Source organism: Dermochelys coriacea, chromosome 20 (assembly GCF_009764565.3).
Source record: "Dermochelys coriacea isolate rDerCor1 chromosome 20, rDerCor1.pri.v4, whole genome shotgun sequence".
Classification (NCBI taxonomy): Eukaryota; Metazoa; Chordata; order Testudines; family Dermochelyidae; genus Dermochelys; species Dermochelys coriacea.
Genome location: NC_050087.2, coordinates 17,989,277 through 18,010,362, shown reverse-complemented (window position 1 = coordinate 18,010,362; position 21,086 = coordinate 17,989,277). Strand labels below are relative to the sequence as shown.

General features: G+C 61.5%; 1 protein-coding gene across 3 annotated transcripts in view; it reads left to right on the top strand.

The window, feature by feature from the left end:
• The window catches only part of PDE4A (phosphodiesterase 4A), a 107,359-nt gene that overhangs the window by 56,024 nt on the left and 30,249 nt on the right, over positions 1 to 21,086 (top strand). The window contains exon 1 of one of the 3 annotated variants that reach the window (XM_038379433.2): positions 9,759 to 10,718. The exons of 1 other annotated variant lie outside the window; for it this stretch is intronic. In XM_038379433.2, the coding sequence (XP_038235361.1) occupies positions 10,468 to 10,718 (251 nt within the window). In that variant the 5' untranslated portion in view covers positions 9,759 to 10,467. Of the gene's footprint in view, positions 1 to 9,758; positions 10,719 to 20,387; positions 20,609 to 21,086 lie in introns of those variants that run through there. One more of the 3 variants, XM_038379434.2, reaches the window with a different exon arrangement.

Sequence of the window (21,086 nt, the reverse complement as noted above, 5' to 3'; positions counted from 1 at the left end):
GATGTCTCTGGGCCCATGGGGAGCGCTGTGAGCTCCTGGGATGGGAGGGACGAGGGTTGGAGCCCCCGGGCTGCCTTCCTTGCAGCCATACAGCCTTACAAACTGGGGTTAGCTCCAGCCCAGCTCTCTGAGCCGCAAGGCCCCCCCCCAGGCTGAATAAGGGGGAACAAAGGCAGCACCTGTTCCCCATGAGCAGCCAGAACGATGGTAATTAGAGCCTAGAGCGTTAATTGCCAAGGACGGCACAGTGCAGCCTTGCCAGTGAAATTGGCCCCAGAACTGCTTCCCCTCCCGGCAGGCAGAGAACAGTGCGTTCCCCAGTATCGACCAGGCCTTCGGCACTGCGGGGAGTGTGGAAAGGGAGGCCCCGGCTGTGGAGCTGGGTGGCAGTACGTGGCCGGGGCTGAGCGGACTGCAGGCAGCCCGATGACCAGGCTGCTCCGATGCTGAAAGCCCTACTTTGGGCGGCAGACTCCTGGGCGTTAGTCCCCCGCGGTGCCACTCAGGAATTCTGCCCTGATGCCCCACAGGCACTGGGGCTGCCCTGCTCTCGTTGGCCAGGGCTGGTGACCCCACCACAGTCCGGTTCGCGACCCTCCCTTCTCTCAGTCGGCGTTTGGCTGGCTTCAGCTTGCAGCCTTGGGTGGTGTGCGCACCCTGCTACCATGTTCTGTTCCCTAGGAGCCTGTCGCTCCAGGGCCGGTGTCAGATCCTGGCGCATTCTCGGGGCGCTTCTCTGACCCTGCCCAATTGACCAGCAGAGAGCTCAGCTCCTGGGGGCTCGAATACAGGGGCTGGCTTGCAGCAGCGCTTGCTGTCACAGGAGTGATCGCGACCGGCTGGGCCCATAGCTCATTAGCAGACCAGGCACCAAGAGAAGGTGCCCAAGAATATGGGGCAGAAACCCCAGGCTCTGTAGGGCCAGCAGAAGGCACTGTGTCTTGTCCCTGGCTGCTCCCGGCTGGTCGTTACATCAGCTCCACAGCTCCCGGGTGGTCCTCTCCCCTAGATCTCTGAGCATGCACTACCGGGCCTGCATTTTCACTAGCGGCTCGTGCAATCCCACACATGCCGTCAGCATGCACGGACCCTTGTGCAAAACTGGCCCTGGAGCACTTGATCTCTATCTCCTCATGGCTTAACTTACACCGCTGGGTCCTTTTACCATCCCTCGGAGCCCCCCCCCTCCCCTGACAGTAGCTCAGAGAGACAGTGGTAACGAGCAAGCGGAGATTAGCACCAATGATGGGAGTAAGGCACGGGCAGGGAAGCCTTTGATTTTCTGTGTTCCTAGAACCCCCTTCCCTGAGCGATGAGTTACCACGCGCTTGCTGCAGTGCTTACTGGGGGGGCCACTCCATCTTCCCCCAGCGCCTGAGCTGCTTTTATTAGCCTCCAAGCCTCCACTGTGGCCTTGGTGCGAGGAGGGATCCGGCGCTTTGCTCCCTCCATTTGCGCTGGTCACGCCCGAGTGGCTCATGACTGAAGCTGCGACCGGCACCGTACAGAGAGGAGGGGTGCATCTGAGAGACGTTGGCAGTGCGGTTCCTAGGGTGTCAGGCCAGATGGGACTCCGGGAACCCCCTCATCTGACCACACGGCCCCAGATTCGTCCCCGATTGAACTAGAGCAGAGCTCCCAGCCTGGATTTAAAGACTGGCTAGTGATGGAGAATCCTGCACCACCCTTGTAACGTGTCCCAGTTGTTAGTCACCTGCCTCTTGAAAACTGGCACCTGCTCCCAGCCTGAGTTTGTCTGGCTCCGTCTTCCTGCCGTTGGCTCCCGTAAGACCTTTCCCTGCTCCGCTGAAGAGCCACTGCTCCATATTCCCCTGCAGGTGTTAGGGCCACAAAGAGACTTAATGCCTGAATCCCAGGGTTAGGCCCCACTGCCTCCACAAACCCCTGTCAGCACCTCAGTGTTGGCAATAACAGCTCGCTGGGCACCTAGGTTTAGGCCTCTGGGCATGCGGACAGCTGCCTCCCGCGAGGTGCTGGCTGCCCAGCCCCCCCGTGAGCGGTGAAGGTGGGCGGGGGGTGGCTGTCTCACTCGGGGCACTGCGCACCTAACTCCACCCAAAACGCCCAGGGCCGGGACGGTGGCGGCCTAACCTCTAGCCCAGTGGTTGGGGCACTCCCAGGATGCGGGAGACCCCAGTTCAGTTCCCCCTTGGCCTGAGGAGCCAGGGATGGGACCCACTGGAGTCCTGACTCCCTGCCCCACTTGCTCTAACTCACTGTTCCCCAGCAGGACAGCGGGGGCCCTGATCACACCCAGGCTTTCTAGCCACGGGAGTAATGCACATAGCACGTCCCCCCACCATGGTTAGTGGTTGGCCGATGCTTTCTGGGTCCTGCCCTTCCGCCTGGTGCCAGGCAGGGGCAGGGCAGGGGGGCAGGAGCACACGCCTTGGCCGCTGTCTGACCATCCGCACAGAACCAGGCAGTGGCCAGTAGGTGGCAGCAATGGCTCAGTGAAACACTGGTGAGGTTTTTTCCCTTTCTTCCATGTCTGCGGATTTGGGTTCCAGGACCGGGATGTGGGGGGACCCCCCAGTCCCCCCGTCCCCAGGGCTGGCACGGCAGCAGGGCCAGCGTCGCGCAGAGAGTGTCATTCGGGCGGCCACCTCGGAGGCAAATAACTGGGACGTCCGAACCATTTCATCCAGGACAGTTACCTCAAAAGAGCGACAATCCTGGGACACCCTGGGCAGGTGGCAGCTGGAGGTGTCATCGCTCCCATCCAGAGGCAGAAATAGAACCCCGGAGTCCTGGCTCCCAGCCTCCCCTGCTCTAACTGCTAGACCCGACTCCCCTCCCAGAGCTGGGGATAGAACCCAGGAGTCCTGGCCTCCAGCCCCTGGCTATAACCAGAGCCCTGCTTGCCTCCCAGCTCAAGCCCCCATTCTGGATTTGTGCTGCCAGGCACCAGTGTTTCCTGCAGGCTGAGGGCCCCTCGCCTGTGGCTGCATGGCGGGTCCCTGCCTCACCACTGCCCCTTTCCCAGGCTCCTGCCCCAGAAGCTGCTGCCCAGCTCCGGGTGTGAGCTCACTGATATCACCGGTTTTCTCATAGCAACAGACACAGAACAAAAAGCTGGGCCCTGCCCCACAGAGCTGCCAGCCCTGGTATCAGACTGGAGACTCCAGCTGGATACAGGCAGGCGGGCAGCCCAAGGGGACAATGGGCAGCCCTGCCCAGCGTGACGGGCCGTGGGCCCAGCCCCCCGCAGCCTGACTCTTGTCAGGGGTTTTCTCAGCCTCCTGGCAGAGCAGGGTTCTCAGGAGGGATTTGCAGGAGCTGAGGGGCTGTTTCCAGGGGGCTCGAGGAGGGGGAGAGGGTGGGGGAGGGGAAGCACCAAGGGGCCAGTTTGGAAACGTCCCCAGCAGGGGCTGGAGGCTGGGATCAGGGGCTGACTGGAGCTGGGAGCTGAGGTCTCAGTGGGAAGTGAAAAATGCTCGGCAGGGTGGGGTTAGGGCATCCGTGGCCTTACAGCAAAGCCCAGCAGCTGGTGATTGATGCACTAGCCTACTTAGGGCCAGCCTGGGGCTCCAGAGCCACATGCGGCTTGTCGGACATTAACATGTGGCTCCTTGTCTAGGCACCGACCCCGGGACTGGAGCTACAGGCGCCAACTTTCCAATGTGCTGGGGGGCACTCACTGCTCAGCCCCTGGCTTTCCCTCAGAGGAGGGGGCCGGTGGAGGGATGCAGAGAGAAGGGAGGTGATGGAGAAATGCAGAGAGAAGGGGGCCAGTGGAGGGATTCAGAGAGAAGGGAGCCAGTGGAAGGATTCAGAGAGAAGGGGACCGATGGAGGGATGCAGAGAGAAGGGGGCCGGTGGAGGGATTCAGAGAGAAGGGAGCCGGTGGAGGGATGCAGAGAGAAGGGAGGCGATGGAGGGATGCAGAGGAGGGGGCCGGGGGAGGGATGCAGAGGAGGGGGCCGACGGAGGGATGCAGAGGAGGGGGCCGACGGAGGGATGCAGAGGATTGGGTCAGTGGAGGGATGCAGAGGAGGGGGCCGACGGAGGGATGCAGAGAGAAGGGGGCCGGTGGAGGGATGCAGAGGAGGGGGCCGACGGAGGGATGCAGAGGAGGGGGTCAGTGGAGGGATGCAGAGGAGGGGGCCGACGGAGGGATGCAGAGGAGGGGGCCGGTGGAGGGATGCTGAGGAGGGGGTCGGTGGAGGGATGCAGAGAAGGGAGCCAGTGGAGGGATGCAGAGGAGGGGGCCGGGGGAGGGATGCAGAGGAGGGGGTCAGTGGAGGGATGCAGAGGAGGGGGCCGACGGAGGGATGCAGAGGAGGGGGCCGGTGGAGGGATGCAGAGGAGGGGGTCGGTGGAGGGATGCAGAGAAGGGAGCCAGTGGAGGGATGCAGAGGAGGGGGCCGGGGGAGGGATGCAGAGGAGGGGGCCGACAGAGGGATGCAGAGGAGGGGGTCAGTGGAGGGATGCAGAGAGAAGGGAGGCGATGGAGGGATGCAGCGAGAGGGGGGCCGACGGAGGGATGCAGAGGAGGGGGCCGGTGGAGGGATGCAGAGGAGGGGCCGACGGAGGGATGCAGAGGAGGGGTCAGTGGAGGGATGCAGAGGAGGGGGCCGGGGGAGGGATGCAGAGGAGGGGGCCGACGGAGGGATGCAGAGGAGGGGGCCGGTGGAGGGATGCAGAGGAGGGGCCGACGGAGGGATGCAGAGGAGGGGTCAGTGGAGGGATGCAGAGGAGGGGGTCAGTGGAGGGATGCAGAGGAGGGGGCCGACGGAGGGATGCAGAGAGAAGGGAGGCGATGGAAGGATGCAGTGAGAGGGGGGCCGACGGAGGGATGCAGAGGAGGGGGTCAGTGGAGGGATGCAGAGAGAAGGGAGGCGATGGAGGGATGCAGAGGAGGGGGTCAGTGGAGGGATGCAGAGAGAAGGGAGGCGATGGAGGGATGCAGCGAGAGGGGGGCCGACGGAGGGATGCAGAGGAGGGGGCCGGTGGAGGGATGCTGAGGAGGGGGTCGGTGGAGGGATGCAGAGAAGGGAGCCAGTGGAGGGATGCAGAGGAGGGGGCCGGGGGAGGGATGCAGAGGAGGGGGTCAGTGGAGGGATGCAGAGGAGGGGGCCGACGGAGGGATGCAGAGGAGGGGGCCGGTGGAGGGATGCAGAGGAGGGGGTCGGTGGAGGGATGCAGAGAAGGGAGCCAGTGGAGGGAAGCAGAGGAGGGGGCCGGGGGAGGGATGCAGAGGAGGGGGCCGACAGAGGGATGCAGAGGAGGGGGTCAGTGGAGGGATGCAGAGAGAAGGGAGGCGATGGAGGGATGCAGCGAGAGGGGGGCCGACGGAGGGATGCAGAGGAGGGGGCCGGTGGACGGATGCAGAGGAGGGGCCGACGGAGGGATGCAGAGGAGGGGTCAGTGGAGGGATGCAGAGGAGGGGGCCGGGGGAGGGATGCAGAGGAGGGGGCCGACGGAGGGATGCAGAGGAGGGGGCCGAGGGAGGGATGCAGAGGAGGGGGTCAGTGGAGGGATGCAGAGGAGGGGGCCGGGGGAGGGATGCAGAGGAGGGGGCCGACGGAGGGATGCAGAGGAGGGGGCCGAGGGAGGGATGCAGAGGAGGGGGTCAGTGGAGGGATGCAGAGGAGGGGGCCGACGGAGGGATGCAGAGAGAAGGGAGGCGATGGAAGGATGCAGTGAGAGGGGGGCCGACGGAGGGATGCAGAGGAGGGGGTCAATGGAGGGATGCAGAGAGAAGGGAGGCGATGGAGGGATGCAGCGAGAGGGGGGCCGACGGAGGGATGCAGAGGAGGGGGTCAGTGGAGGGATGCAGAGGAGGAGGCCGACGGAGGGATGCAGAGAGAAGGGAGGCGATGGAAGGATGCAGTGAGAGGGGGGCCGACGGAGGGATGCAGAGGAGGGGGTCAGTGGAGGGATGCAGAGAGAAGGGAGGCGATGGAGGGATGCAGTGAGAGGGGGGCTGACGGAGGGATGCAGAGGAGGGGGTCAGTGGAGGGATGCAGAGAGAAGGGAGGCGATGGAGGGATGCAGAGGAGGGGGCCGGGGGAGGGATGCAGAGGAGGGGAGCGGCTGGGAGAATGGTCTCTGCAGCTGCGTTCGGCAAGGAGCTGAGCAGGGCAGGTCTGCGTCTGGCCAGGCCACAGCGACGGCTGCTGCAGAACTGAGCTGATCAGAGCCTGGGCCAGAGTTTTACCTTCTCTGCTGGAAGTTGGGAGTGGCTGCCAGGATGGATCACTCAATAACTGCCCTGGCCTGTTCATTCCCTTTGAAGCCTCTGGCACCGGCCCCTGTCCGACAGGACCCTGGGCTAGAGGGACCATTGCTCTGCCCCGGGGGGGGGCTGTTCCATGGGGGCGTGGGAAAGGCCAGATCGGCGCGCGGTCCCCAGGACAGAACGGATGAGAGCTGGAGCCTGGATGGGAGGGGCGAGTCGAAGGTGACGCCCAGGTGACATGCAGGCGCTGGCGCCGTCCCAGTGTCTGAGAAAGGGCAGAGCAGGGTGGTCTTGGGAGAGGCGGCTTGGAACTGGCGGCTAGACATCCAGGAGGGATGCCGGAGGGAGGGGCTGAGCTTTGCCTTTGGCCGCGGGCCAGGTCCAGAGGAGAGGGGGAGCCAGCCGGGAAGGAACTGGCGACAGCAGATTTCAATTAGTTGGCTGTGTTTAAGTTGGCAGGGCCTGTGGAAAGTCATAGGACACGTAAGGAACTGGCTGAAGCTGTCTTGGAGCCCTTCACGCTGCTCTGTGAGACTCCCGGGATGGGAGAAGGGCAAACAGAGCACTTAGTGCTGGACCCGGGCATGGCAGACCAGTCGGCCTGACTCCGAGACCTGGAAAGATCCTGGACCAAATGGCTAAACAATCAGTCTGCCGGCACCAGGAGGATAGTGGGGTTAGGAGGAACAGCCAGCATGGCTTGGTCAAGAGCAAACCCTGCCAAACCACCTGCATTTCCTCCTTCGACAGGGCTCCTGGCCTAGTGGGGGGCAGCTGATCTCCCTTTTCCTCGGGCTTTTGACAGGCCCACCTGACTTCCCATGAGCAAACCAGGGGAATGGGGGCTAGGGGCAGTGACTGTAACATGTGGGACAACTGGCTGAGAGAGCGAACACCCAGCGTAGTGCTCAATGGGGCACTGTCAGACTGGGGGGTGGGCATTTCCAGGGGATCCCGCAGGGGTCAGGTCTGGGACTAGTCAGTGTGTTCATTAGCGACGTGGATCACGGAGTGGAGAGTGTGCTTAGAAATGGGCAGATGACACCCGGGTGGGAGGGGCTGGGAGCACTCGGGAGGCAGGTTTAGGATTCAAAACGACCGTGACAAACTGGAGAATTGGTCTGAGATCAACAAGCTGAAATTCAATAAAGACCAGTGCACAGTCCTGCACTTGGGAAGGGAAAATCAAATGCACAACCGCAGAGTGGGGACTAGCAGGCTACGGGGTGGCAGTGCTGCAAAGGGGCAGGGGGTCACCGTGGGTCACAAGCTGAATGTGAGCCCTGAGGGTGATGCAGTTGCCCCAGGGGCTAGTATCAGTCTGGGGCTATTAACAGGCGTGTCGGATGTAAGACACGCGAGGCGACTGTCCCGCCCGGTGAGGCCCCAGCAGGAGCCAGTGTCCAGTTCTGGGCGCTGCTCTTCAGGAAAGATGGGCACACGCTGGAGAGCGCCCGGAGGAGAGCGGCCAGACTGAGCGAAGGTTCAGCCAACCTGCGTGCGAGGAACGTTACAAACCCTGGGCCTGTTCGGTCCGGAGAGGAGGAGCCTGGGGGGGCCCTGAGAACAGGCCTCACACGTGCTGGGCTGGGGGAGGGGGAGGGGCTGTTCTCCACGGTCATTGGGGCAGGACAAGGAGTCCGGGGCTCTGTCTGCAGCCGGGGAGGGTTCGTTAGAGATCCGGGGAAACGATCCAACGCTCAGGGCAGTGACACTCTGGGCCAGGCTCCCCGGGGCGGTTGTGGGATCCCCGTCACTGCAGGGGTTAAGAGCAGGTGGACAAACCCATCAGGGGTAGTCGGTGTTTGCTTGGCCCTGGGTCAGCGCTGGGGGCTGGGCTAGGCAACCCCTCGGTCCCTCCCAGCCCCACACATTGGTGACGGTCAGCTGTGGAGCGTCAGCAGAGAGCTGGTGGGTGAAGTGGGTTGGGGGTGTGCTCGCCAGAGACCTGGTGCAGAGGGAGAAGAATGGGATGCAGGCCCCAGGCCACTGGAGGGGCTGAGCTGGGCCCTCCAAAGGACACGCTGCCCGAGCGAGGAGTGTGGTCTCGGGGTTTCCGGAGGAGCGTGGCTGGTGGGCCAGGGGGAGGGTGCCAGACTGGCTCTGAGCTATAGCTAGAAGAGGTCGGCAGAGATGGGCAGAGCAGTGTCTGTGGCATGCATGGGGCCAGGCTGGCGCTGGAGGGGGGTGTCACGGCGTCCCCGGGTGATGCTCTGGAACTGCTCCCTGCAAAGCCAGGCAGGACTCTGGGGGAGTCTCCTCTCTGGGAGCAGCCTGTCTCCAGGACACACAGCTCACCCGGCTCCCCCCTTCCTGGGTCTGACCTCGGAGCATCCAGCATCCTCTGCCCCCCCTGCGCTTCCCACAGCGAGTCCGCCCAGGCGGGGTCCTGGGGAAGCCAGAGGGTCCTGCCCCCCAATTCCGCAGAGAGATGCGACTCTCAGCCAGCCAGTAAAACAGAAGGTTTATTAGATGACAGGAACATGGTCTAACACAGAGCTTGGAGGTACAGAGAACAGGACCCCTCAGCCGGGTCCATTTTGGGGGGCAGTGAGCCAGACAACCCCGTCTGCACTTCACTCCATGTCCCCAACCAGCCCCAAACTGAAACTCTCCCCTGCCCCCCCTCCTCTTGGCTTTGTCCCTTTCCCGGGCCAGGAGGGCACCTGATTCCTTTGTTCTCTAACCCTTTAGCTCTCACTTTGCAGGGGGGAAGGGCCAGGCCATCAGGTGCCAGGAAACAGGGTGTCGGCCATTCTCTGTGTCCAGACCCCTGCACACACCTGCCCTCTAGGGCTCTGCAACGATCATACACCCTTATCCTACCCCCAGATACTTAAGAACTGCCTAGGGGAAACTGAGGCACCCCCACGATATTCAGAGGAAACATTAAGAACAGTCCCGCTTCATCACAGAGGGGCTGGGCCGGCGGAGGAGGAAGGGCTAGGCTGGTGCTGGAGAGGGGCCGGGTTGGCGCTGGAGGAGGGGCTGGTGCAGGAGGAGGGGCCGGGCCGGCGCTGGAGAAGGGCTGGGCTGGCAGTGCTTGTGACCAGCCCGTGCAGTGGGCTGGGAGATGTGAGGCAGATGAGACCGGGCAGGAGGTGGAGAGGCCAGTGGGGCTGTGGGGGGCCGGGACTGGAGTGGGTCTGTACTGTGGGAGAACAGGGGCTGGGGTCCCGGGGTAAGCAAAGGGGTTAGTAGTGGAAAGCAGACATTACACTTAGTACGGTCTGGACACAGCCCCTGCTCCAAAGAGCTCACAGTCTAAACAGACAAGGGGTGCAAGGGAAAACTGAGGCACCAAGTGGGACAGGGACTTGGCCAAGGCCATCCTGCGGAGCTGGGACTAGAAGCCAGGTGTCCCCCATCAGCAGGGGCTGGGGCTCCTGCCCTGAAGCAGGCTGTGCTCTAACCAAGGGGAGGGCTCTTACCCCGCCCCTGGGGAAACTGAGGCGCGGAGCGGCAAAGGGCTCTCCCTAGGGCGGGAGGGAATCTGTGACTAAGCTGGGAAGGGAAGCTGGATACCTCGGCTCCTAGCCCTGCCCCTTACCCACAATCCCAGCCCTCTCGTAGGGGGCTGGGAAGTAGCCAGGGTGCCTGCCCCTGAGTGGCTGTGGCGTTGTGCTGGGAGGGAAGAGAAGTCGGGCATGGGCCGGCCCCCTCTCCCCGGCTGAGGGTCCGGGAGCCGACTCGGCTGGGTGCTCAGCTCTGGGGCTTGGCGGAGCCCGGGTCGGGCTTTCCTGTTCCTGCTGCACTCAGAGAGCGGAAGGAGAGTAAAGCCACGAGCTGGGCAGGGCTGGAGGAACCTGACCTCCCCGCTGGCGAGGAAGGGCCACTGATGGGGGGCCTTTTGGGGGCACCTCGCAACCCCAGATCCGGGGGCACCTGCTGCACCAAGACCCCCCCTGCAAGACACTTCCAGAGCCCAGGAGCAGCCGAGTGGCTAGAAACTTCGGCAGCCATTTGCTTCCCAGAGCGGTAGCTGCCCCGGGCCAGTGTGGTGCCAGGAGGGCACTGCCAAGGGCATGCTGACAACCGAACCGTGTCCCCACCCTTATCGCACTGGCAGGCGCGTGGTGAAGGCACCGAGCTCTGGTGCTGCCCCAGTGCCACCCGGGTGTCTCTGATCTGCCAGCGTCTCTGCCAGAACTGCTTTGGTGCTACTGCCTTCCTCTGCCCAGCCTGAGCCCTGCGAGACCCCGAGCTTGGCAGACACAGCAGGGTGTGACTTGGGGTCCCCCCGGGGGGTGGGCACTGCGGCCATGGCGCAGGAGAGGAAAAGGAGAAGCTTGCCCCGGATCCCTGAGCTGGAGCTGCTGAGCAGACAGGACGACGAGACATTTCTGCCCAGCACCCCTGGTGCCTCCAGTGGCCCCCAGTCCCGGCCCAAGTCAGGCTCGGCCTCCAGGCCCCCCCACTCCCCCATCTTCTTCCCCAACAACTCACTCACCTTCCTGACGAGGCTGCGGGTGAACAGGAGCATTCAGGAGCATCACCGCAAGTTCAAAGGCTGGTAAGCATTGGGCACCTGTCTGTGAACCCTCCCCTGCTAGCCCGGGGGTCAGTGCCCCAGCACGCCCTCCTGCCTTCACACCCTCAGGCCTGGGCACATCACACCCCCAGAGGCACTGCCAGTGTGCCTCCCAGCCCCGGGAGAGCAGAGTGGGGCAGCTTGGACACTGGCAGGGAGAGCCCCCTGTACAACACTCGGCCCTGCCCGCGAGGCACACCCAGGGCTGGCTCTCCAGCGCCCCTCTGCCAAGGCTGCCAGGCTGGGTGATTGGTGTGGCTGGATCGGATGCACCGCAGCCCCCACCCCGCTGTAGGGCATGGATCTGGATCCAGAGCGGCTGGGGTGTCCCCCAAGAGCTGCTGTCTCTGGACTGCTGCAGCATCCCCCCCGGTCTAATGGTTAGGCTGGGATGGAGGGGCTGGGAGCCAGGACTCCTGGGTTCTTGCTCTAGCCATAGCAAGGAAGTGCTCTGTGATGGCATTAGCCAAAGGCCGCTGTGGTGTCTGGCAGAGTGAGTGCAGCACTCCCGGTGGGTCTGCAGGGCAGCTAGGACAGGGTTTAGCGGTTTGTCGTCCCCTGTCAGCTTCTCCCAGCACTTTGCTAACTTCCATGAAGCCTCTATGTCTAGTGGGGCAGGGCATCATCCCCCATTCTCAGACTGTGGGGAAACTGAGGCACTGGCTCCAGATCACACAGTAAGTGATAGAACAAAGATGGACCCCAGGAATCCTGACTGTTGGTCCCCCCCCACTCTAATCACTCCACTCCACTTGTATTGCCAATTCCAGGAGTCCTGGCTCCCAGCCCCCATTCTAACTACTAGACCCCACTCCCCTCCCAGAGCCAGGCTAGAACCCAGGAGTCCTGGCTCCCAGCTTCTGGCTATAATCCAGTAGACCCCACTTGCCTCCCAGAGCTGGGGAAAGAACCCAGGAGTCCTGGCGTGCCTCCTCCTTGCCCCCAGCTCTAACCACTAGCATCCACTCATCTCCCACTAAGACATTGCCTGAGTGTGGGCACTGCATTTGCCCCATGTCTGGCATTGCTGAGCCCTGACCCATGGCTCTGGGTGTAGACGGGCCCTACTCCATGCAAGAAGCATCCGGCCTGGGACCCCTCTCTCCACTCCACTGCTCCCCGGAGCTGCTCATGCTCCTTTGTCTGCCCGCCTCATGGCACAGAGTCAGTGGCTAGAAAATCACCAGCGCCGGGAGCTGGTGGAAGGCCTGGCTGGAAGAGCTTTGGGGGCAGAGGAACAGCCCGGGGACCTGGGGAGACAGTGTGGTCTGGTGAGAACCTGGAGACATGCATTCTGCCCCCTCCCGCCCCCCCACAGCCTGCTGCGCTGCCCTGTTCTGCACCTCAGTTTCCCCTCCTGCCCGAGACAGCGAGCTCCCAGGGGTAAGGGCTGTCTCGTGCAGCCCCTGGCATTGCTCTCGGTTGGCACTGCCCTTGCTGGTGTCCCTCCGGTGCCGTAGCAGCCTGCCTGGACCTCTCACGGTCCCGCTGGCTCTAGGGCTGACCCGCCGGCTCAGGTCAGCAGCACCTGCGACCCGTCTGGGCAGGGGTGTGAGGGGCGGCGGAGGAGGGAAACATGACTCGGGGGCTCTTTGGGTGGGTCTCGCACCGTAAAAGGGCTGCTGGAGAGACAGCATCAGCTCGGAGCTGTTGAGCAACATGTAAACAAGGGAGAACGGGGTGGCTGCGCCGTGGGAGGCCTGGCCCCCTTCCATCGGGTCCTGAGCTGGGCTAAGCACCCTCCCCACAGCTGAGTGGGGGCAAGGCCTTGCACTGGGCCCGGGACAATGGGCCGAGAGGAATTGGGATTCTGGCTGCAGCCCCCAGCCCTGGGGAGCACAGAGAGAGCGGGGCAGCGGGAGCTCTAGTTCGTAATGAACAGGGTGGGCCAGGGCTCCCACTCGGACTCCTGGGTTCTGTCCCTGCCTGCTGTGCACCTCACTTTCCCCTCCCTCCTTATTTAGATTGTGAGCATTTTGGAGCAGGGGCTGCCCCTGGGTGTGTGCAGCGCCCGGCGCAAGGGGGACCCTGATCTCAGGGGGTGGGGCCTGCGGAGCACCTGGCACAACAGGACCTATTGTACCCCGCAGTATGTGGGGGAGAGAGGGAGGGTTGTGCCTCCGGATGCTAGTTGCTCTAAAGCCCCGTCTGTTCTTCTCTAAAGATGAGACTCCAACGATAACAACTAACCACTAAATCCTCCAGCCCCAGCCTGATGGTCAGGTGACCCGAGAACAACCCCAGCCGGAAACAGGAGGAGATTCTCTGCAGGGAAGGGCTAGATACCAAGTTAGATGGGCCCACTGGTTTGGCCCGAGGCAGGCGGGGATCCAGGCCTATTGGTCTGGCCCGGGGCGGGGGGTTCCAGGCCCATTGGTCTGGTCCAGGGTGGGCGGGCAGGTGGAACGGGGGGTTCCAGGCCCATTGGTCTGGTCCGGGGCGGGCAGGGATCCAGCCCCACGGCTCTGGCCCGGTCCCAGCTCCTTGCATCCCAGGACGGCGGCTCTGTGGGATCAGTCCCTGCTGTGTCTGCATCTGGCCCCTCTATAAATATCTTCCCCCGTGCACCCGCCCGCCCGCCCGCAGGGCCAGGCAGGGGAACTGAGAGTGCGTGACAGCTCCTGAGCGCGGCTCCTGCGTCCCACTGCCGGGAACCCAGCACTGCTGCCAGCTCCACATGAGAGGCTGGCGGGCCCCGATCCTGTCCAGCTCTCATGGGGCTGCCCATGCCAAGGCCTGGCCTGTGCGCCCCCTGCCCCCCGCTCCCTCTGTCTGCGGTTTGAATCGCTGCGCTGAATCACCCACTGTGGGTTTCTCAGTATCGTCCCCGGCTGGATTCCCTTGCTTGGCTCCCCTGCTGCAGGGGGTTGGGGACCGGGCTTGGCCCTGGCACCGCTCCTGCTGCCCAGCCCCCCAGCTGGGCGCGGCTTTGGGTCCTGGCTGCCGCAGGTCCCTCCCCCACCTCCTGGGAACACCATGTCCCGGGCCACTGGCTTATCACCTGCGGTGGATGGCACAGGAAACTCTCGCACAGGCTGATTGGGGCTGATAAGGAGCAGGGGGAAGCTGGGCTGGGCCAGGCAGCCCTGCAGGGGACGCTCTGCAGCCCGGTTGCACCGCAGAGCCGGCTGCCAGGGGCAGAAGAAGCCTGGTTGCCCTCAGACCCCTGGGCTGGGTGTCCAGTGGGGCCTGGAAAGGGTTAGAAGCAAACCCACCTCTCCCTGCTGCTGGCAATTCCTGCCCCAGGTTTTCTGCAGTCTCAGGGCTGCCAAGAGAGCTGTGGGGTCTGATGCACTGGTGCTCCCTGGGGGGCTCTGGGCAGGGCTTGCTGGGGAGTGCAGGATGTAGGGGGGAGGCAAGACCTGGTTTTAATTTTCCCAACCATTTTCTGAGCCGGTTTCAGCGACCCCCTGCTGGGGGGGTCACCCCATAGGCACAGCTTACATTGCATTGCTGGAGCAGGGGGGTTGGACTCTCGGTTAACCCAGCCTGAGACCCGTCACAGCCCCGGTCCGGAATCCCGAATTGTGACCTGATTTGTCTCAGTTATATAGATGGGGGAGGGTGTCGGGGGGTCATTGACAGGGCTGAGCACAGGCCCTGGGCTGCTCAGCCAGGCTCTTCTCGCAGTCAGTGTGGGAAGGGGGAGAGCCCTGTGGGGGCCAAGCCATATAACAACCTACTGCTGCTGGCAGCTGAGGAAGCTACGCCTTCCACTCAAGGCAGCAGGTAAAAATCCCTGCCAGGCAGCCCAAGGGCTTGGCATTAACCCTCTAATTGCTGAGATAGTCTCAGTCTGGGGTTTTCTGGTGCAGCTCCCCTGGTTTTGGGGGGGAGAGAAAGGATTTGCAGGGTGGGGTTGTTCCAGCCACACTGACAGGAAAGTGGGCTGGGGCGATAGAGGCAGGCGGGGATTCGATCTGGTGGTTAGAGCAGGAGGGGCTGGAAGCCAGGACTCCTGGGTTCTGTCCCCAGCTCTGGGAGGGGGAAGCTGGGGGATGGAGTTGGGAGGCATCCCAGGCTGGATGTCCAGAGCCTGATCCCAGCGTAACCCCCACACCCCCAGGGGGTGGGGCTCTGTCCCATCTAGGCCATTTAGAGATTACTGAGTCTGCTACAGCCTGAGCTAAGAGCCACGTGGCTTGTAGCTCATGCCACAGAGGCTCGTGCATGAAGCTCCAGAAGCCCCAGGTTCGAGCCCGCCTGCCTCACCCGGGGTCTGTCGGTGATACACCAGCTGGCTTGCTGGTGTCCCCTTCCCTGGCCCAAACACACTGCAGTGCTGAGCTGGCCCACAAGAGGGCAGCGTGACCCTGCACCCCTGGAGTCTCTGCAGGGGATCTCTGAGCAGCCCCCCACCCCACCCCGCAGTCTGTTACGGGGTCATTATAAGGGGCAGCTGTTTTGGCTGCAGGCAAATGGCCGTCTCTCTATGCAACGAACCGCCAGCCTCGTGTCCCGCCCCCTGCATCATTCAGGGCCTCAGTGGCCAAGCCGGGAGAGAACCCAGAGTCCTGGCTCCCAGGCCCCTGCTCTAACCACTAGACCTCACTCCCCAGTCAGTCCCAATGCTTCAGAGGTGTGGAGGGACCTGCCTTGCTCTGCCAAAGCTGCTGATTGCTCCGGGTTTGGGCCTGGGGGATGGACCCCAGCAGGGAGGCAGGGACCCTGGCTGTGGGCCGCATGGCCTGTCACTGACCCAGTGCTCCCCTCTGTCTCTCTTCCAAATAAGTACAGACTCTTCCCCAGGCCCGAGGTGAAGAGCCCTGGGGCTGCTTCTATCAGAGTCCTTGACACTAGGCAGATGAAGTGGTGGGGGTTGGTCGGGGGTGAGGCGGGGCACCGATCTCTGTCCAGCCGGCTGCACCCAGGCGTTCCCTGAGTTTGGCCTAGTGGTCTGCTAGATCTCCCAGGTAACTGGCACTTTCGCAGAGGAAGGGCCCAGGCCATCAGTTGCCAGGAGACAGGGTGTTGGCCATTCTCTCTGCAGACCCCTGCCCTCTAGGGCTCTGCAACAATCACACACCCCCCTTATCCCACCACCTAGATACTTAAGAACTGCATAGGGAAACTGAGGCACACACACAGTATTCAGAGAAACCATTAAGAACATTCCCACCTTAAAGACTAACAGATTTATTTGGGCATAAGCTTTCGTGGGTAAACCCCACTTTAGATGCATGGAGTGCAAATTACAGATACAGGCATCGATACACTGACACACGAAGAGAAGGGAGTTACTTTACAGTGGAGAACCAGTGTTGACAAGGCCAATTCAGTAAGCGTGGATATGGGCCACTCCCAATAGTTGGTGAGGAGGTGTCAATACCAAGGGAGGGAAAGTTGCTTTTGTAATGAGCCAGCCATTTCCAGGTCCTATTCAAGCCCAAATTGATGGTATTAAGTTTGCAAATGAATTGCAGCTCTGCAGTTTCTCCTTGAAGTCTGCTTCTGAAGTTTTTTTGTTTCAGGATGGCTACTTTTAAACCTGTTATGGAATGCCCAGGGAGGCTGACGTGTTCTCCTACTGGCTTTTGTATGTTACCATTCCTGATATCGGATTTGTGTCCATTTATCCTTTCACGTAGAGACTGTCCAGTTTGGCCAATGTACATGGCAGAGGGGCATTGCTGGCACATGATGGCATATATCACATTGGTAGATGTGCAGGTGAACGAGCCTCTGATAGTGTGGCTGATGTGATTAGGCCCTATGATGGTATCCCCTGAATAGATATGTGGACAGAGTTGGCAACGGGCTTTGTTGCAAGGATAGGTTCCTGGGTTAGTGGTTCTGTTGTGCATCGGAAATGCATCCAATGAAGTGAGCTGTAGCCCACGAAAGCTTATGCTCTAATAAATTTGTTAGTCTCTAAGGTGCCACAAGTACTCCTTTTCTTTTTGCGAATACAAACTAACACGGCTGCTACTCTGAAACCTGTTGTGTGGTGTGTGGTTGCTGGTGAGTATTTGCTTCAGGTTGGGGGGCTGTCTGTAAGTGAGGACTGGCCTGTCTCCCAAGGCTGTGAGAGTGGGGGATCATTTTCCAGGATAAGTTGTAGATCCTTGATGATGCGTTGGAGAGGTTTTAGTTGGGGGCTGAAGGTGATGGCTAGTGGCGTTCTGTTATTTTCCTTGTGGGGCCTGTCCTGTAGTAGGTGATTTCTGGGTACCCATCTTGCTCTGTCCGTCTGTTTCCTCACTTCCCCAGGTGGGTATTGTAGATGTAAGAATGCTTGATAGAAATCTTGTCGGTGTTTGTCTCTGTCTGAAGGATTGGAGCAAATGCGGTTGTATCTTAGGGCTTGGCTGTAGACAGTGGATCATGTGGTGTGTCCTGGATGGAAGCTGGAGGCATGTAGGTAAGTATAGCGGTCAGTAGGTTTCCGGTATAAGGTGATGTTTATGGGACCAACGCTTATTTGCACTGTAGTGTTTTTTACCCATGAAAGTTTATGCCCAACTGTCACGGAGTCCCCGGGCGATGCTCTGGATCTGCTCCCCATGAAGCCAGGCAGGACTCTGGGGGAGTCTCCTCTCTGGGAGCAGCCTGTCTGCAGGGGACACAGCTCACCCGGCTCCCCCCTTCCTGGGTCTGACCTCGGAGCCTTCAGCATCCTCTGCCCCTCTGTGCGCTTCCCACAGCGAGTCCGCCCAGGCGGGGTCCTGGGGAAGCCAGAGGGTCCTGCCCCCCAACTCCGCAGTCAGACGGGACTCTCAGCCAGCCAGTAAAACAGAAGGTTTATTAGACGACAGGAACAGGGTCTAACACAGAGCTTGAAGGTGCAGAAAACAGGACCCCTCAGCCGGGTCCATTTTGGGGGGCAGTGAGCCAGACAACCCCATCTGCCCTTCACTCCATGTCCCCAGCCAGCCCCAAACTGAAACTCTCTCCCGCCTCCCCTCCTCCGGGCCAGGAGGTCTCCGGATTCCTTTGTTCTCCAACCCTTTAGCTCTCACCTTGCAGGGGGGAAGGGCCCAGGCCATCAGTGGCCAGGAAACAGGGTGTCGGCCCTTCTCTGTGTCCAGACCCCTGCCCACACCTGCCCTCTAGGGCTCTGCAATGATCATACACCCTTATCCCACCCCCTAGAGACTTAAGAACTGCCTAGGGGAAACTGAGGCACCCCCACACTTTTCAGCGGAAACATTAAGAACAGTCCCGCTTTGTCACACCAACTCTCTGTGTGAGCTTCAGGGGGTGGGGTGGATGCATATAATCCCCCTCCTAGTCTCTGGCTCCCACTGGCTGAAGGGGTTAATGTTTTCGGAGGCAGGTCGGGGCCCTGGCACTGAGCACGGGGTGTAATAAATCCCTGCAGAGGACAGGGTGTGTGTGTTTCTGCTGTGCCCTGGATCCGTCCCGCCACCCTCATCATCCCAGGGAGGGACTGACAGTCCTGCCCACCCCTGCATCAAGCCTGTGGGGTGTTCTCTGGATGGGGTTTGTTTGAGATCTTTCTGTAATAATTTAGTGACGTGTGGGGGGGGGAGCTCTGGGTGGGTGGCCCTTGGTGTGTGTTTGTAGGAGCACTCTGAGTGTGTAGCTGGGTGTGTGGCTGGGGGGGCAGGAGGAGGTGTGTGTGTTTGTGTAAAGGGAGCTCTGTATGTAGCTCTCTTTGTATGTAGCTCTGTGTGTGTACAGGTTTCAGAGTAGCAGCCATGTTAGTCTGTATCCGCAAAAAGAAAAGGAGGACTTGCGGCACCTTGGAGACTAACAAATTTATTTGAGCATAAGCTTTCGTGAGCTACAGCTCACTTCATCGGATGCATTCCCATGATGAAGTGAGCTGTAGCTCATGAAAGCTTGTGCTCAAATAAATTTGTTAGTCTCCAAGGTGTCACAAGTCCTCCTTTTCTTTTTGTGTGTGTACAGAGAGCTCTGTGGGTGTGGGTGTGTGTAGGGGGAGCTCTGTGTCTCTGTGTGTACAGAGAGCTGTGTGCATGTGTAAGGGGAGCTGTGTGTGTGTATGTACAGAGAGCTGTGTGTATGTAGGGGGAGCTCTGTGTGTGTGTACAGAGAACTGTGTGTATGTGTGTGCGTATAGAGAGCTGTGTGTGTTAGCAAAGGGAATGGGGAGGAAATGCACCGGGCCCTGACATCCACAGGCTCTAGGGCCGGGGGGGGCCCTACATGATCCTCTCGTCTGACCCCTCCAGGCCTGCACCAGAGCATGGACAGAGAGATGGGGAGGGCCCCAGCCCCTGGGGGCGTTATGCCCAGTCTGGGACCGACCCCCCCCATTCCTGCCCACCTGAGCTAGACCTGTACCTGATTGCCATCCAGGGAGTGGGTTTAACCCCATTGTGCCAGTGGCACCAACCAGCAGAAAGAGCAGCATCTCCTTGGGCACCCTGGTGCCCCCAGAACAGCTCTGGGAAGGGAGTGGGGTCTAGGGGTTAGAGGGCTGGGAGCCCGGACTCCTGGGTTCCCCCCTGGGGCCAGGCCAGGTGCCCATGGCACCTCCCAGGGACTGGTGACATTGGTCCCCCCCCCCCATCCGAATCCGTTCTCACAAGTCAGTAAATAAGGAGGCGGGGCTGGCACCTTCCCACCCTGGAACTGGGGCAGCTGGTAAGAGCCGGAGGGGGTGGTTGGGATCTGGAGCTGGCAGGGCCAGGACCAGGGGGGCCATGGGGACCCTGTGGGGTGGCTTGACTCTTCCTGGGCTGCCCACACATGGGCCTAGAGGGACCCGCCTGCCCTTTCCTTGCACGCAGAATTCCTGCCCTTTAAAACATAGATTAATTTAAAATAAAGGCTCAGTGTGTGTGAGACCCTACAATAACAAACTCTACCATCCACAGCCAATGCCCCTCCGCAACCCTACAATAACAAACCCTCCCATCCACTGCAACTCCGCAACCCTACAATAACAAACCCTACCGTCCACTGCCACTGCCCCCCCAACCCTACAATAACAAACCCTACAGTCCACAGCCAATGCCCTCCCCCGTAACCCTACAATAACAAACCCTACCGTCCACTCCTGCCCCCCCAACCCTACAATAATAAACCCATAGCTGCTGAACAGCATTGCACTTTGGAAGGGGAGTGGGGGCTGGTGGTTAGAGCAGGGAGCTGGGAGCCTGGTCTCCTGGTGTCTATCCCTGGCTCTGGGAGGTAAATGGGGTGCGGGATGGGAGCCTGGACTCCTGGGTTCCACTTTTGACACACTGTATCCTTGGCACAAGTCTCTTCCCTGCTTCGTCCATCACTTTGCCCCGCGTGAAAGGAGGCGACTGGCCTGGCTGCAGGGTGCTGGTGTGTGTGCACACGCGTGTGTGATCCAGGATGTCTATAAGGCACTTTGCTCCCCTCTGGCACAACCGGGGGCTGTGCGTGCGAGCGCCTGTGAACTGGGAGTCTTTGGCTTGTAGCCCCCCGAGTGTCCCTACCAAGCATAGCCCCGGATGCCAGGCAGGGCGGAAAGGCCCATGGGGGGCCTGGGCTGGCTCTGGGGCTGGAGGCTCTGCCGTGCCTGTAGCTGAGCCGTGACCCCTCGGGCACCCCGGAGAGCTCAGCCACCCTTGGGAGCCCAGCCCCTCGCCCCCACCCCCCGGCTCCCCCGGGGGTCCCAGCCCCGGGTCCTGGCCCCGAAATCCGCCGCCGGGCTTTGCAGCGGACCGCGGCCCCTCCCCAGCCAGCTGGGCGCCCGGGGCGGGGCCGGGCCGAGCCGGGCCGAGCCGAGCGCTACGGGGACCCGCTGCGGGTCTGTCCCGCCCGGAGCCACCGGCCCCCATGCCCGGTCTCTCACCCGGCACTTCCATGCCAGCCCGGGGCTCCCCCGGACTCCTGGGTCCCCCCCGGGCCATGCCCTTCTCCTTCAGCGAGGCGGACGTGGGGCGGCACCGGCTAGCCAAGTCGAGGAGGTCGGTGAGCGCGGGGGGGGTCCCCCGGGGGCATTTGTGTATGTGTCAGCATGGGCTGTGCTGGTGGTGAGTGTGCATTTGTGTGCACTCCTAATGAATGTGCGTGTTTGCACGGGCACTCAGGGTGAGACTGTGTCCCACGTGTCCACTCCTTGTGAGTGTGTGTGTGTTTGTGCGCCCATTCAGGGTGCGTGTGTGTGGGTTTGTGTGGAGTCTCAGGGATGACTGTGTGTGTATTTGTGCGCCCATTCAGGGGGTGTGTGCGTGCGTGTGTGTGCACAGGGCTAAGTGTGTGTGTGTATTTGTGTGCACTCGGGAGCGAGTGTGTGTATTTGTGTGCACTCTCGGGGGGAGTATGTGTGTGCACTCAGGGATATGTGTGTGTGTGTGCGCACTCTCGGGGGGAGTGTGTGTGTATATGTGCGGCCATTCAGGGGGTATGTGTGTGCACTCAGGGATGAGTGTGTATGCGTGTGTG